General features: G+C 40.0%; 1 protein-coding gene across 2 annotated transcripts in view; it reads right to left on the bottom strand.

Moving 5' to 3' along the window:
- SYNJ2 (synaptojanin 2) overlaps nt 1-13209 on the bottom strand; it is a 67017-nt gene that overhangs the window by 40735 nt on the left and 13073 nt on the right. Inside the window, exons 3-4 of one of the 2 annotated variants that reach the window (XM_087774328.1) lie at nt 7373-7643; nt 4863-5088 (exon numbers count right to left, since the gene is read on the bottom strand). In XM_087774328.1, coding sequence (XP_087630454.1) covers nt 4863-5088; nt 7373-7643 — 497 coding nt within the window. The remainder of the gene's footprint in view (nt 1-4862; nt 5089-7372; nt 7644-13209) is intronic. The other variant, XM_087774329.1, reaches the window with a different exon arrangement.

The raw sequence follows: 13209 nt of genomic DNA, 5'->3' as shown, positions 1-13209 counted from the left end.
TATTCACTAATCTCCATCATTTAGCTTCATTAGAAGGAAATAATTATCCAGTCACAACTTCAAATGGCAAAATTCATTACAGACTCAAGGGGCACAGAGACACACTCCATGATGAAATGGATACTCACATGGCTTGTTCTGGGATCCCCAGCTCTGCCACACAACCCACAAAGAGCATGGATAACAGATGGCCTAAGCATACCTCTCTGTGAGTCCCTTTAACTCAGACCACGGGATCCAAGGATATACTTGCCAAAATAATCCTCTTTGCCCCGCCTGGGGCCATACTAAAACTTGATCCAGAAAATAAATTAACCACATGATTGCATCCATTCCTCTCCTGAAGAGCTATCCAACATGGTCTAGGAGTTATTGTGTAATAGGGATCATTTTTCTTAATCCATGCCCAACATTTTTTTCTTAAACTGGAAGAAAGGGAAGGTTAGTCCAAATTCATAGCATTTCCTTTTAACGCCTTGTCAAGGTTTCCATTTTCTTTATTGAACAGTTCCATGAAGGGGAAAACAACTGAAACGATTAATTTATCTTTAGTAAATTAAGAGTTGTTCTCTGAAAGTCACATACTAAGATATTAAGAGTTTAGCACAACTCTTTGGAGGATAACTGGGGGAGGAGCTGAAATGTAAACACTGACAGGCACACAAACTAAATGAAGAAAGCACACTTGTTTCTCAATGCTATCAGCAGAAAAGAATTAAAAGAATGTGATATAGTCTCAACTTTAGGGGATTAGTAGGAGAGGAAAGAAGAAAGGGTGAAGGGAAACATTTAAGCTATCACTGGGAAACAGTGTGATTTTAAAACTACTTGAGGATTAACTGCAACACTGCAAGTAGAAAGGGCTGCTGTCCCATTACAAAATACTGGCAGCAAATCTGGAAGCACACATTAGAGAGATTTCAAAAAAGCCCTCTTTTCTCTCCCCGACATGTTTTGTTTTCCTTAAGTGTTTCCTACTTTTTTTTCTTTCTTGTTTTTTCTTTGTAAAGACGCAAGCCAAATGATCAACTATCTGAAAGATCTACTAGTAGTTTTTTGGGGTTTTTTGAAAAGCAAAAGTGAAGCGAGCTATTTAACTTTTTCCCTCCTCTTCTCAAACACTGTGAGTCACAGCAGTTAAGTGAGCCCACAAAAAATGACTCATTGCAGAGCTAAAATGCCACAAGGCTAACTCAGTGGGAGACAAAAGCGTACCATCTATGCATAAAAGAGCTGCCTGGAGATAAGACTAATTGTTTCTCCCTCTTCTAAAAACAGAAAAATGTTAGAAGTAATTCCTATAAAGGGGGGAAAAGTCCTGGCTTTTCAGAATCCTAGGGTGCTATTTATCCATGAAAGCACACAGCCAGCATGCCATTACACTGTACAGGCTGCAGCAAATGGAAACAAAATGTTATTCAGCCAAGATATTACCTCATAGGCGATTAGTCAGTAGTCTACTATGAAAGTAGGAGAGAGTTTATTCTAGGACTCTTCCTTCCTAATGGTTAAGTGGATGCCAGCTTGAACTGGATCTCAGGCATCCCACTGGTTAGCCCAACTTCGCTTTCTTAGGACACGCAGTTTGGTAAAACTGGTGTTTATCCCCATTAGCAACAGCAACCTTCTTTTCTCCTTTAAAAACAAAAACCAAACAAAACCACACAATCCTTTAAAACTGCAAACCCTCGATACAATTTTCAACCTACTTGAGCCTTTCACCCTGTAACCATTTGACTCTTGTGCTTTTGCTCACCAAATTGCAAAACACTCAAAAGCCTTCAGTCCTCCCACTTCAAGGCAGCCCCTGGCTGAACGGGAACAAAGCGCAGCAGTTCCTGTGAAGAGCCTGACCCAGCCCCAGCTAAGGGAAGCACGAGCAACCGAGTACTGCTTTGCCACTCACCAGGAGCCAATCCCCAGTTTTTTTGCTGGGATGCAAAGGCCATCTTATTTTTCATGCTAATCATTTGCAACGTAATGTACTCCGGGAATATAATTAAATAGAATGAGTTACTTCTGACCCCACTAGTGAGCAGGATAGCTGAAGTGTTTCCCATAATTAGACAACCGCTAAGTGCAGTGCCGCAAATATGAGACTGATCTGAAAGAAAGCTGACAACCCTTTCTAACATTTTCTTTCCTCTGCATTTCAGCAAGAGAACATTCTTCAATCCTGACTGCAAAAATACTTTGCACTAATGCTCATGAGAAGGCACTCAACTAAAATAGCAGACTGTACCAAGTTATTACTGAAAATGGCATATGTCCCTTCTTCTGTTCCCAAGTTCCAGGGGAAAATTCCACTTTTCGGTGAGCAGACCTATCTGCATCTCCCAATGCACTGACAGACTTTCTAGAACGATGTAGATGCTTTAGGACTTGACTTGCAGTTGCTTTGGAGCAGAGGCACAAAAGAGAATTATTAGCAAAGAATTCAGAGGCTGACAGAGACCCAAGCACTGCAGGGGAAGAGTTTGGCATCCAACAAGCAGAATTTGTGGAAGCCTGAACACTAAGTGGAAAGCTGCCAGGCCAGCCTACTGAAAATGCAGGCAAACCAGGAAAAGGAGGGACATGAACGAAAAGCCACCCACATGAGATGAGATGAGAACTCTGACCACTGGGCAGAAAGTCACACGTGCAACATTGTGCATGCTTTGAACATGTCTTGGGGATCAAACCTCACCAGCAGACTGGGGAATATCAGTCTGCAACTCCTCCAGGCCTTTTGCTGAGCAATGCAGCACTGTCAAGTCTAAGGTAGCTCTACACGTGTCCTTAGGCAGAAGCAGGTGAAGAGGTTAAAGCTGTACCATCAAGGCAACATCTTAGAGGAAATTTTGAAAGCGCCTAAAATCTTTGGATTTTGGACAAACAGGTGCCTGAAGGCATGCCTGCCTCATGCAGTGGGATGACAGAAAGGACAGCACTGAGTGTGAGCCGCTACGCTCACGCAATGCCATGAGGAAATATTAGTGCTAAAGTATGGGCACTTTTGAGGGGGGGTGCCACCCTCAGCAGTCAGGCACGGTCCTACAGTGACAAAGCTATAACTCTTCTGGAACAGGTAAAGACACAGCTAGCTTAAGTATCTCTATACTACACTCACTGTGTCATGTAGACATGTCTCATCAGCCTCCCCTTATGCGGATCACCTTAGCAATCTATTTTCATTGTATGTGCACCTACATATTTAGACACATACATACACATATAAAAACAATCTATGCTACATACACAGTTTTGTAGATCTGCCCAGAAGACGCTGAAAACAACCAAATTTTAGGAGCAGATCCTTGTCCTTTGTCGATAACTACTACCAGCCATTTATCTATTCAGCTTATAGAGACATCCATTTCTGTATGACGATTCTGACTGCTGGTAATTACTACTTCTTTTCAAAAAGGAAAAGGTGATTATGCTTGAATAAGAAAGCATTTATTTCAGCTGGAACAGAAGATTTTAGATTCTTCAGGGTCCACTGCTTTTTGTTCGCTTTCAAGGTAGTAAGCTAAACCATGTGTAATAAACCACCTGACTGTGATATTTTGCTTGGCTGTGTCAATCAAGGGAGCCTGCTGAATGCATTTCACCCATATATTTTGTCTCAGCATCAGCTGGAAATAAGGTTTTACCATGTATGTATAAAAACTGTGTCATACCACCTCTCACTGGAGAGAATCTCCCATAAAGCAAAGGGGAATATAAAGCAAAGTCTCTTCCAAAATGAGTTGCGCTGGAATTTGCCTGACTCTGAGAAGATGGTGTTTCTTCTCCGTTTACTAGCCAAAGATTATTTGACTGCCAGCGAACACAGCTCCTTTGCTGGGCAGCTTCCTCTTAACTAGAATGATATATTTGAGCGCTGAGAGTTCTTTTTCACCATAGCGCAACATACGCTACCTACTTTCTATAAATGTTGTCGTGGCTGGTCTGCAAAAGTCCCGTGAGGCAGGAAGTTAATAATCACCCTCGCTTTTTAGCTGAAAAACTTACTGTACAAAGAAGTGATGGCTTCAATCCAATAAGGCAGACAGGAGTAACTTGAAACATGAATATTTATGATCATAAGATTTTATATGATTCTAAAAGTGACTTCCTTAGAGCCAAAAGCAAATCTCGGCTCTAGTCTTTGCTGAAAATCACTCCCAGCATCCCTAAGCAAATTCTTTTACACCAGTGTAGACATAGTTATGCCACTGTAGTGCAAAGGACTTTCAATGGCTAGCCCAGCAAACCTGGTGGTATGGACTAACAGAGATACTTCAAATGAATGAAAGAGAAATGAAGTGTAGAGACCATTACTTTATAGAAAATCTTTCAAACTAGTTCTTCTCCAATGTTCTATCGCATGGGAAACACAATGAATTTTAGAAAAAATGTACTTTAAAATGTATGCAGAATGCATAAAAGTGTGACATTTATTCTGGAACAGATTTGAAAACATTCTTTTGTTTAATATATGGGCCTCATGATTGATAATTCTAAGCAATTTTTGTGCAAGTGAGAAACTTATTGTTACACATGTTGATTTCGCATGAATTAACACACAGAGCTCTCTGCATGGTTTAAAAACCCATGTCTATATTTCACTACAATATCAAATGGCCAGACTTTCACATTCATGAAAAAAATCAAAAGTATTACTGAAAATTGTGTGCATGGAAAAGTCAGAAACACAGAAAAAAAACCAGATTGCAAAGAAATGCATAATGGGCAAGAACAAATAGATCTGTCCTGCATTTTAAATATTCTTGGAAAAAACACTTGCTGAACTCCTTTAATTCTTGTTGGAAACTCTGCCCCAATTAAACTTGAGTGGACAGAATTATTCAAAGCTATCGGATACATCTGCTTACCTGCTCTGTCTCAACGAAGTTAGACACATGTCCATCATCATTGACCCCTCGAATGTGAAACCGGGCACCAGCTCGCTCACAGCTGATGCGAGAGATGAGGCAGGCTTTCGCCTTCTTGTGGGAAGCATAAACAGTGCGAATGTCCACTACACCACAGATCACTTTCAGCAACCAGTCAGAGCAGTTCACCTGGTAGTGTTTGAAGGGCACATGCAACAGCTGGTTCCTGTAACATTCAACAACATAGATCCATTACTGAATAAAATAAGGCAGACAGGCATGGGTGCCACCCCACAACAATCGCTAATTTAAGCAATTACTGTTTTGTGACCCCTCTTCTGTTGTACCTTTACTTTATCCAAAACCAGGAAATATCAGGAAGAAATCTTGGTGAACTACTACAGTGAACAGAACATGCAAATTTTAATAGCACAGCTACCACCAACGTGCTGTCATTGTATCTTGTACCTCTGCCTTATAAATTCAGACACAAATGTTACCTCTTTCAGTTCCAGAAATAGATTTCTATTTAGTAACCTTTTTCATAAATTACAGTGCTGTCAAGCTAATTACTTTTTGAACAGTACTGCCCAGAGCTTAGCATACACTACAGGATGAAGAGTCATTTTAAAACCCACCGGGATTTTCAGGAAAATTTTTCCAAGCAGAAACTGGACCCATAAGTCAATGGAGATATTGCAAAAAATGCTACTAAAATTAAGAGGAATGTCTGTTTTAACCTTCAGTTTATTTAAAAAAAATGAAACCCCGGCGAAACCCCTGAAGAATTGTTCTTCTAGAGTACAGCATTCCTCTGAAAAAGGTGCAAGTCATTCTTACATTTTTAAACTAAATATGTAAGTGAAAAAGCAGCTCTAAAACAATTTTTGGTATCTCTTCCACCTCCTTCTCCTAGCTCTACTCACAGGGGAAGTCTTCACTCAGCCGAATTCCAGTACAATTTTGTTGTTGTTGGAACTCATGTAACAGCCAGTTTGTGTTGCTTATAACTAAGGTCATCTGACACTTTTCATCATGTAACTATTTATCCCACTGTTTACTTTTCTCAAGAATCTATTGTTTGGTCTGAAATTTCCCATATCACATAATTGCCTCAAGATAAATCTTCTTTGGAACACCTTTTTGCCCTAAATGTGATGTCGCCATTCATCCCTGTTCTACAACATGTAGGAGACTGGAACCTCTTCAAGGGCTACTTCTAGATTAGCCAGAAGCAGCAAAGAAGGAAAGTTCAAATACTTATCTTCCAAGAAAAGTTTCAAAAGACAGTACAGGTAAAAAGAGTTCCTTTTTAAAGGTTGTTGCTTTATTAAGAGATACTGCCACCTTAGGAATTTCATTACTGGAACACAGCTCATTTGTGCCACGTGTCTAACCTGATATGCTTGGAGAGCTTTTTGAGAGGGATGCATAATTAGCACAGTTGAAAGCAAGCTTTATATACCTCTCCTCTGAGTTAAACTAAAACACTAGATCTTACCAGTCAAAATCACGTCATAGCTAAAAAGATTCTTTAGCCTGAATGAACTGCTCTCTCATGTTTATTTATCATCCATTATGAACTTTTTTGCTTATTTAACATTCACCTACTTTGGGTGACAAGACTTATCACACATTCTAGCAGCACACCCACATTTAACTGCCAGTTATTTTCCACCTACATCATATAACCCTCGTTTATTTCCAGTACATCTATGCTTCCTGTGTGACTATCCTTTTGTTTAAAAAGAAAAAAATGAGGGTATAGGAATTCAAGCATTCTGCCAGAACTTGTAAAGCAAACAAACTGAATTACATCAACAATGAATCCACCTAGGGAAGACCAAACCCAGCATCTGTATGTATTCCTTTCCACTCAACCAATACTTACCACAACAAGAAATAACTTTTTATTTGCTTAATAAGCACAAGAAAGTAAGAAGTACAGAGCAGAGTATCACAGGAGCTTCCTTCTGTGCAACATACATTTATACTGAGCTGCAAACATATTAATATTGATGTTTTCAGCATAAAAACTAGGGCATATTATTGAAACATTAAACTACAGACTTTAAACACACAGACTTTTAAGAAACAGAAGATACTTCGGCACGGATGATGGGATTTGTGAACAGTTGAAGTGCAGGTTTCTATTAGATAACGTTTAAAGCGAATTATTAAAAAGAACTGCAGGGGAAACTACTCATGACATGTAGAGACATACTTCTGTAGTGTGAGCCATACATCTTGTGTTTCCTTCTTAAAAACACAAAATGTCCAGTTATTAGAATTGCATTTCACTATCAGATTAATTTTAATTAAACAGAAGTTACTTGTTTGACCCAGGTTTACCATGAATTCACTAAGGCCACACGCCCTGTCGAATGACATGACAATGAAATGACGGAGTGGCACCTGAAATGCATATGTTCACGTCCCTCTGAGAATGTTTGACCAATAAGATACAGGTGGGGATGACAGAAGACTTTGGTATAACATGCAGTACTAACCAGAAGAACGAGTTACCAGATTCATAGTGGTTATCAACCTGCTTCTGAGCCCGCACAGTCAGGTCAAAGTTTGAGCCTGCATTAGGCCAGGAGAAATAGAACATCCCAGAGTTCAGTATTTTCTTCAAGGCAGTAACACGCTCCTCTTCCTTGGTTTCTTCCTGGAGAGGACAGAAATCTGTTGCAGTAATTTTGTAAACTTCAGCATCCAGGATTTTTCCCACCGACGTACAGCCTGTCACCAGGACCAGAAAGTGCAGCCGAGTGTTACCTAGAAAGTGACAGATAGTTACAAAAAGGTTACAGGTGGACACAGGCTATGCCATTTCGCATCAGTCCTGTCATGTGCAATGCTGACAGGGCTCCAGCAGAGGCCAGTATCTTTGCTTCCGAAGGAAACAAATACAAACGACAAGCGCATGGCCTATGTTCGTTTACATTTCTGAATTCCTTTTGACTGCAGGTGAGTGCAATTGCATAATATTCCACAATACTTATACATTCCCATCCTTTGCTGCATTAGAATGTGTTTTTCCCATTACTTTATGAAGTGCAATGAGCTTGGCGTTGGGACACTACTCAAAAATCAAATTTCACCACCCTAGAGAACATGCAGTTTTCATTGGATTTGATTGAAGGGAAAGGTAAAAGACTGGTCAATTATAAGATACAGTGTATTCCTCACTATGGATTTTTCAACTGACTTCTGAATTTTAAAGGTATGAAGCATTCAGATTTCTTACTGGCTTCAGATGCAGCTGGGTGTGTTCAGCCATTCAGAAAGTTTCAGTATTACCAATTCTTGAGATTTTGTTTTTTATGTCACAAAAGAGTGTACATGATTAGATGACAACCTCAATTATCTCTAAAAAGAATTCCAGCTCTCATGGCTGTGAAGCAAAGTGTGAAATCATGAAGCAGCTGAATTTCTGGGCCCCAAAACTAAAAGATAAATTTTGAAGCTTGAGAACACCACTGTAATCAGATCTCTCGTACACAGCAGGATTTCCACCTCTGCTCATTCTCTCTGAAATGATAAAGTAATTAAGAAACAGTGGAACAATTGTTCTGAAAACAGTGGTTTTGCTAGGAAGAAACTGTTTGATTCAGTTAAATTGGCCTCTAATAGAGACAATGTCATCCTATTCACTTCAGTTAGTAAGAAAAGGTGGAAGTGAGCCAAAATTTATTGCTCTAGCATAGCAGAAACAAGAGCTGACCTGCCAAGGGCAAGCTAATTAGCTAAGGGCACAGTGACAATCTGGGACAGTATGGTTTCAGACAGCAAAAGGGAACATTTTGTAGGACCAATCTTCAACCCTCCATGGTGGCCCACTGTCCAAAAATGCAGACAAACTCTCACGCAACAACTGTTTTTTTTCTGAAACACCAGCAGGGAAGTCCTTACTTCCAGATCACAAGTTGGCTACAGAAACTTGAGTTAGGGGTGGTTTGCAGCAGGGCCAGAATATTTGCGTAGGCACATGGGACTGGAATGGCAGGACCTTATCTTATTCATTGTGTTCTGCTGACTCCAGTTTTGCATAAAGGCCAGTGTAGGTGGTATTTACTAAAAAGCTCCGTTTGTCACATTTCTTTCTGTAACAAGGGTATGCTGTGTTCTCCTTCTTGAGTGTTTTTAAGAAGTACGTCTTCTCTACTTTTCTAGATGACACTGTAGTGGAGGGTTAGAAATACATAAAACCTGACAGTTTATTCCTCCTTTGCACTTGAGTGTGCATAATTATGAAGGATGAAGAGTAGGAGATACATCAGTTATCACCATGGTAGTTCATACCTGACTAAATACTGTCTTGCAGCCTCCAGAAGAGGTTAGGAGGAGTTAGCTGTCTCTCAGGATAGCTAATAGCTTCTGTGACTTTGCTGAAACCATGCAAAACTGATCAGCTCAAAGTAAACTTCACCCATGAGAATTTGGAAGCTATGTATAGAAACACTATTAATATGCCTTCCTATCAGCTTCAGGGACAGAAAACCAGTAGTGACAGACTCGGAGAGCTGTCTGGCTAGGACACTGAGACAAAGAATACAAGCACTTTCATTGGCTTCAGTGACCGTAAACTTTCCTAGAGGGTTCAGAAGAATTCAAATGAGAAAGTCAATATTAAAATAGCCAAAAAGAACAAAAAATTAATAATAGTGGGCTTTTTATCTGTGGTTCTATTCTTTGAGGAGCTTGTAACCAGTGGAAAATAACTGGATCTAAATAAAGCAATTCTTTAGTTTAAAGTGGCAACAAGTAGGAATAAAGCATGACAGAAAAGCCAATCAAAACTACAGAGTTTTGCCTTGCCTAGAAACTTGCTATCCCTTAGCAAAGACTCTAGACTCTTTTTACTACCTCTTCCACTCAACCACTCACCCCCAAAATGGGAGACACATCTACACATGCAGAGGTCCAGCATCTCTACTCTCCTAAATCGCTAGCTAATGAGCTCAAAAATAGTAAATCACAGCTAAGAAGCTACTACACTGTCCCTGAAGCATCAGGAGACTGATGGCTTTCTGAAGCTGTAATACTCTTTCCTGCCACTGTGCAGCAACCCCATGTGAAAGAGTTGGAGTCGTTCAGCCTGGAGAAGAGATGGCTCTGGGGAGACCTTATTGCAACTTTTCAACATATAAAGGGGGCTTATAAGAAAGACAGAGAGAGACTTTTTACCAGGGCCTGTAGTGACAGGACAAGGGGCAATGGTTTTAAACTGGAAGAGGGTAGGTTTAGATCGGATATAAGGAAGAATTTTTTTACAACAAGAGCAGTGAGACACTGGAACAGAGAAGCTGTGGATGCCCCATCCCTGGTAGTGTTCAAGGTCAGGTTGGACAGGGCTTTGAGCAACCTGATCTAGTGAAAGATGTCCCTGCCCATGGCAGGGAGGTTGGACTAGATGATCTTTAAGGTCCCTTCCGACCCAAACCATTCTATGATTCTATATACACAGAATAAGTGTCCTTACAGTACTCCAAATTATGGAGCAGCCTTCATCCTTCATGCACTTTTCATGATGCCTTTGAACGGAGGCAGGCTGGCAAAGGAGTTCACGCTTACAGGCCAGAAAATTGGAGAAAAAGCAGTAAAGAGACGAATAGATTTAAGCTATGATAAAGCTAGCCTGCTTTGCTGCTTTGTCCTCCTAGACCGCTCTGTGAGCTGAGGTGGTCTTCAGATCAACTCTAACCTCTCTGATTCGCTTAAATCACTCAGGATATGCTACAAAACAGCTAGAAAGCAGAAACCCTACACCACCACAGCCCCAGCTTAACACAAATTTCTCTGACTCTCTGCCTTAGAAAAAAGTTCCAAGCTCCATCCCCTGATATCACCTTCATCCCAGGTGGTATTTGGACAGTGTTCCTGGAAATCAGGTCTAGGCTATCACTGCAATGTCTGGGGGAGGAAGATCCTTGCCCGATGTGCATGCCGTCCTTGGCACAGGGAGCAAGCTAATCACAGTATCCTATTGACAGCGCTCAAGCCTGCCCCATTTTTATTCACAGCACAGATGTAGCCACAGGGTCCTGAGCAGAGGTAGGGCTCCCATCAGCCTTTCACCCTTTTAGAACCTCACACAGCAAAATTAATGCTACCAAAATATTACTCTGCTATTCATCTTTTAATCACATCTCCATTAAGGTCTAAGAAATTATTCACCACTAAGCTATACACAGTGAAACAAAGCTTTCCGCATCTTCCCTTCTTTGCCAGCGACATCAGCTTATGTCCGGGAATCTCTTTTTTCAATCCCAAAACTTTTTTCTCACACTATTTCCCCTCAACCCAGGCTGCCAATGTTTTTACATATATTGATAACTACATTGGAAAAGTTTGTGATGCAAATAACTGCGCTACCTGCACTCATGCTTTCACTTAGGCATTTTGTCAGATTGAAAATGCTATTCCAAGGAATAAAACAAAAGCATTACATATCCAAATAGTACCTCATATGGCAGAAACCTAACATTACCAGCCACAGGAACAATGCTTCTGCTTATTTGCCAGTCACTGAAAGTCCGATTACTATTATTATTATTATGGATATATTAAAGCAAAAAATCAGTCCATTTACTTCTAAATTTAAACTTTTAAAAAGTCAATGTGGTTTCTTTTCTGGTATGTAAATGTCAACAAGCCATAATCTTTCCTGTTGAAAATAGATACTTAACATGAAAACAGCTGTATCAACCACAACCCTACCTCAATGCACTTAAATTTAAGGGTAGAAATTGCTTCAATTGCTTCAATCAGGATGGATGCTGCTACTGGAGCAAGCAATTTTTTTATAAAAAGCAAAATTAAAATCAACTCTTTCCATTTCTAAAAATTGCAGATACTAAGTTATTTGGTAATTGTTCATTCATTGCAAGGAAAATAACATTTTTAGCTGACAAGAATTTAATGAAAAATTCTTTTAGTTCCTAAACAATTTATTTTTATTATCCAGTAAATCTCACAAAAGAATGCAAGAAGTTGCACTAGCTTACTACACCCACCCCCCCCCCAAAAAAGAAAAAAAAAGCAACAAAAAAACCCAACCCAACCAAACCAAACCAAACCAACAAAAAAATCCTGCTATCAACACAACATCGAATTTCCTATGGTAGGTCGATATGTGAGGCCATCGCACAAGAAAGAGAGGAATTTTTTTAAATTAAATTGGTTTTGCTGACCAAACTTTGAAAATACCACACCTTTAATGAAACAGATCAAATTGAAACACCCAGACATTCCTTAAAGCTAGAAGGTATTTCTCCTTAAAACAGTTGAGACTATTCCATTAATCCCCACAGCCTTAACTTTTCAAAACTGCAGCTCACTACCATTTCCAATTCTGTAATTATATTAAAAATACCGCTCCTTTTAAGTTTCCAGTGAAACTGTTTTTATGCAAGTAGCACTTGAAGCACCAGACTAACACCAATCACAACAAAAATACATCAGGTGATAGTCAAATCCACCTGGCAGCAGCATCAGGAAGCATATTATGGGGTTACAGCCTTTGAAAGGAACTAAACAGTATTCAAGGTATTCATGTTTCTTCTGTCCAGAACACCAACAGCAACATAGAAAAAAATACTAAAGCCATGAAATGAGCAGTCATTGCTTAAGTGTAAGCTCAAATAAGTCAGGAAGCTGAGTTTTAAAATGCTGGTAGGGCATACTCAAGATCAAAGGGAGAATTAACACTAAATCAATTCCCTAAAGTCAGTGGCCCTGCCAGTACTACCACTGCAGCCAGTCTACAGAGGTTCCCTGCTCTCAGGAGCTCCCTGCATACCTGGAGTAGGGGACAGGCCAAACTCCAGCCTTATTTCTTGAAACAGGAGCCCAACAGTTCCTATCAAGAAGAGTGATTAATGGAAGTACACTGGGTGGAAAATTTATGGTAATTTTCCCTTGATTTCACGCGCAGTACAGTAGCAGAATGCATATTATATTCAGCTGACAGCTGCAAAGTGCATGATGATTGGGCCAACACTAAGGCCAACAAAAAAGCAACTCAGAAAAATGGAAAACTTTTTCCTGTGAAGTTATTAAGGCTCCAGGTCTGGCTCTTTCAGAATGCCTCCCCAAATAGAGCAGCTGTATTAAACTAAACAACCTGTGTGGTGATGATGTCAAAATACTGACCTTATAGATGTAGCCCTTCCTGACACCACAGTGTCTAAACCAAACACTGCAAAGCCAGCTCCTTTAACACTTTCCTTAAGGTATATTTGCTAGATCTTCTTTGGCAGCAAAATCTTGGCTGAGATACAGCTCAGAGACACTGTACAATTCATTCTGCTGCCATCCGTCTCACAAAAGAAAGCAGAAG

The sequence above is a fragment of the Nipponia nippon genome, unplaced genomic scaffold (genome assembly GCF_047370975.1).
Source record: "Nipponia nippon isolate SJK-2023a ecotype South Korea unplaced genomic scaffold, ASM4737097v1 scaffold_4, whole genome shotgun sequence".
Lineage (NCBI taxonomy): Eukaryota > Metazoa > Chordata > Aves > Pelecaniformes > Threskiornithidae > Nipponia > Nipponia nippon.
The sequence above is the reverse complement of the archived record's forward strand: the minus strand, read 5'-3'. Positions and strand labels throughout refer to the sequence as shown.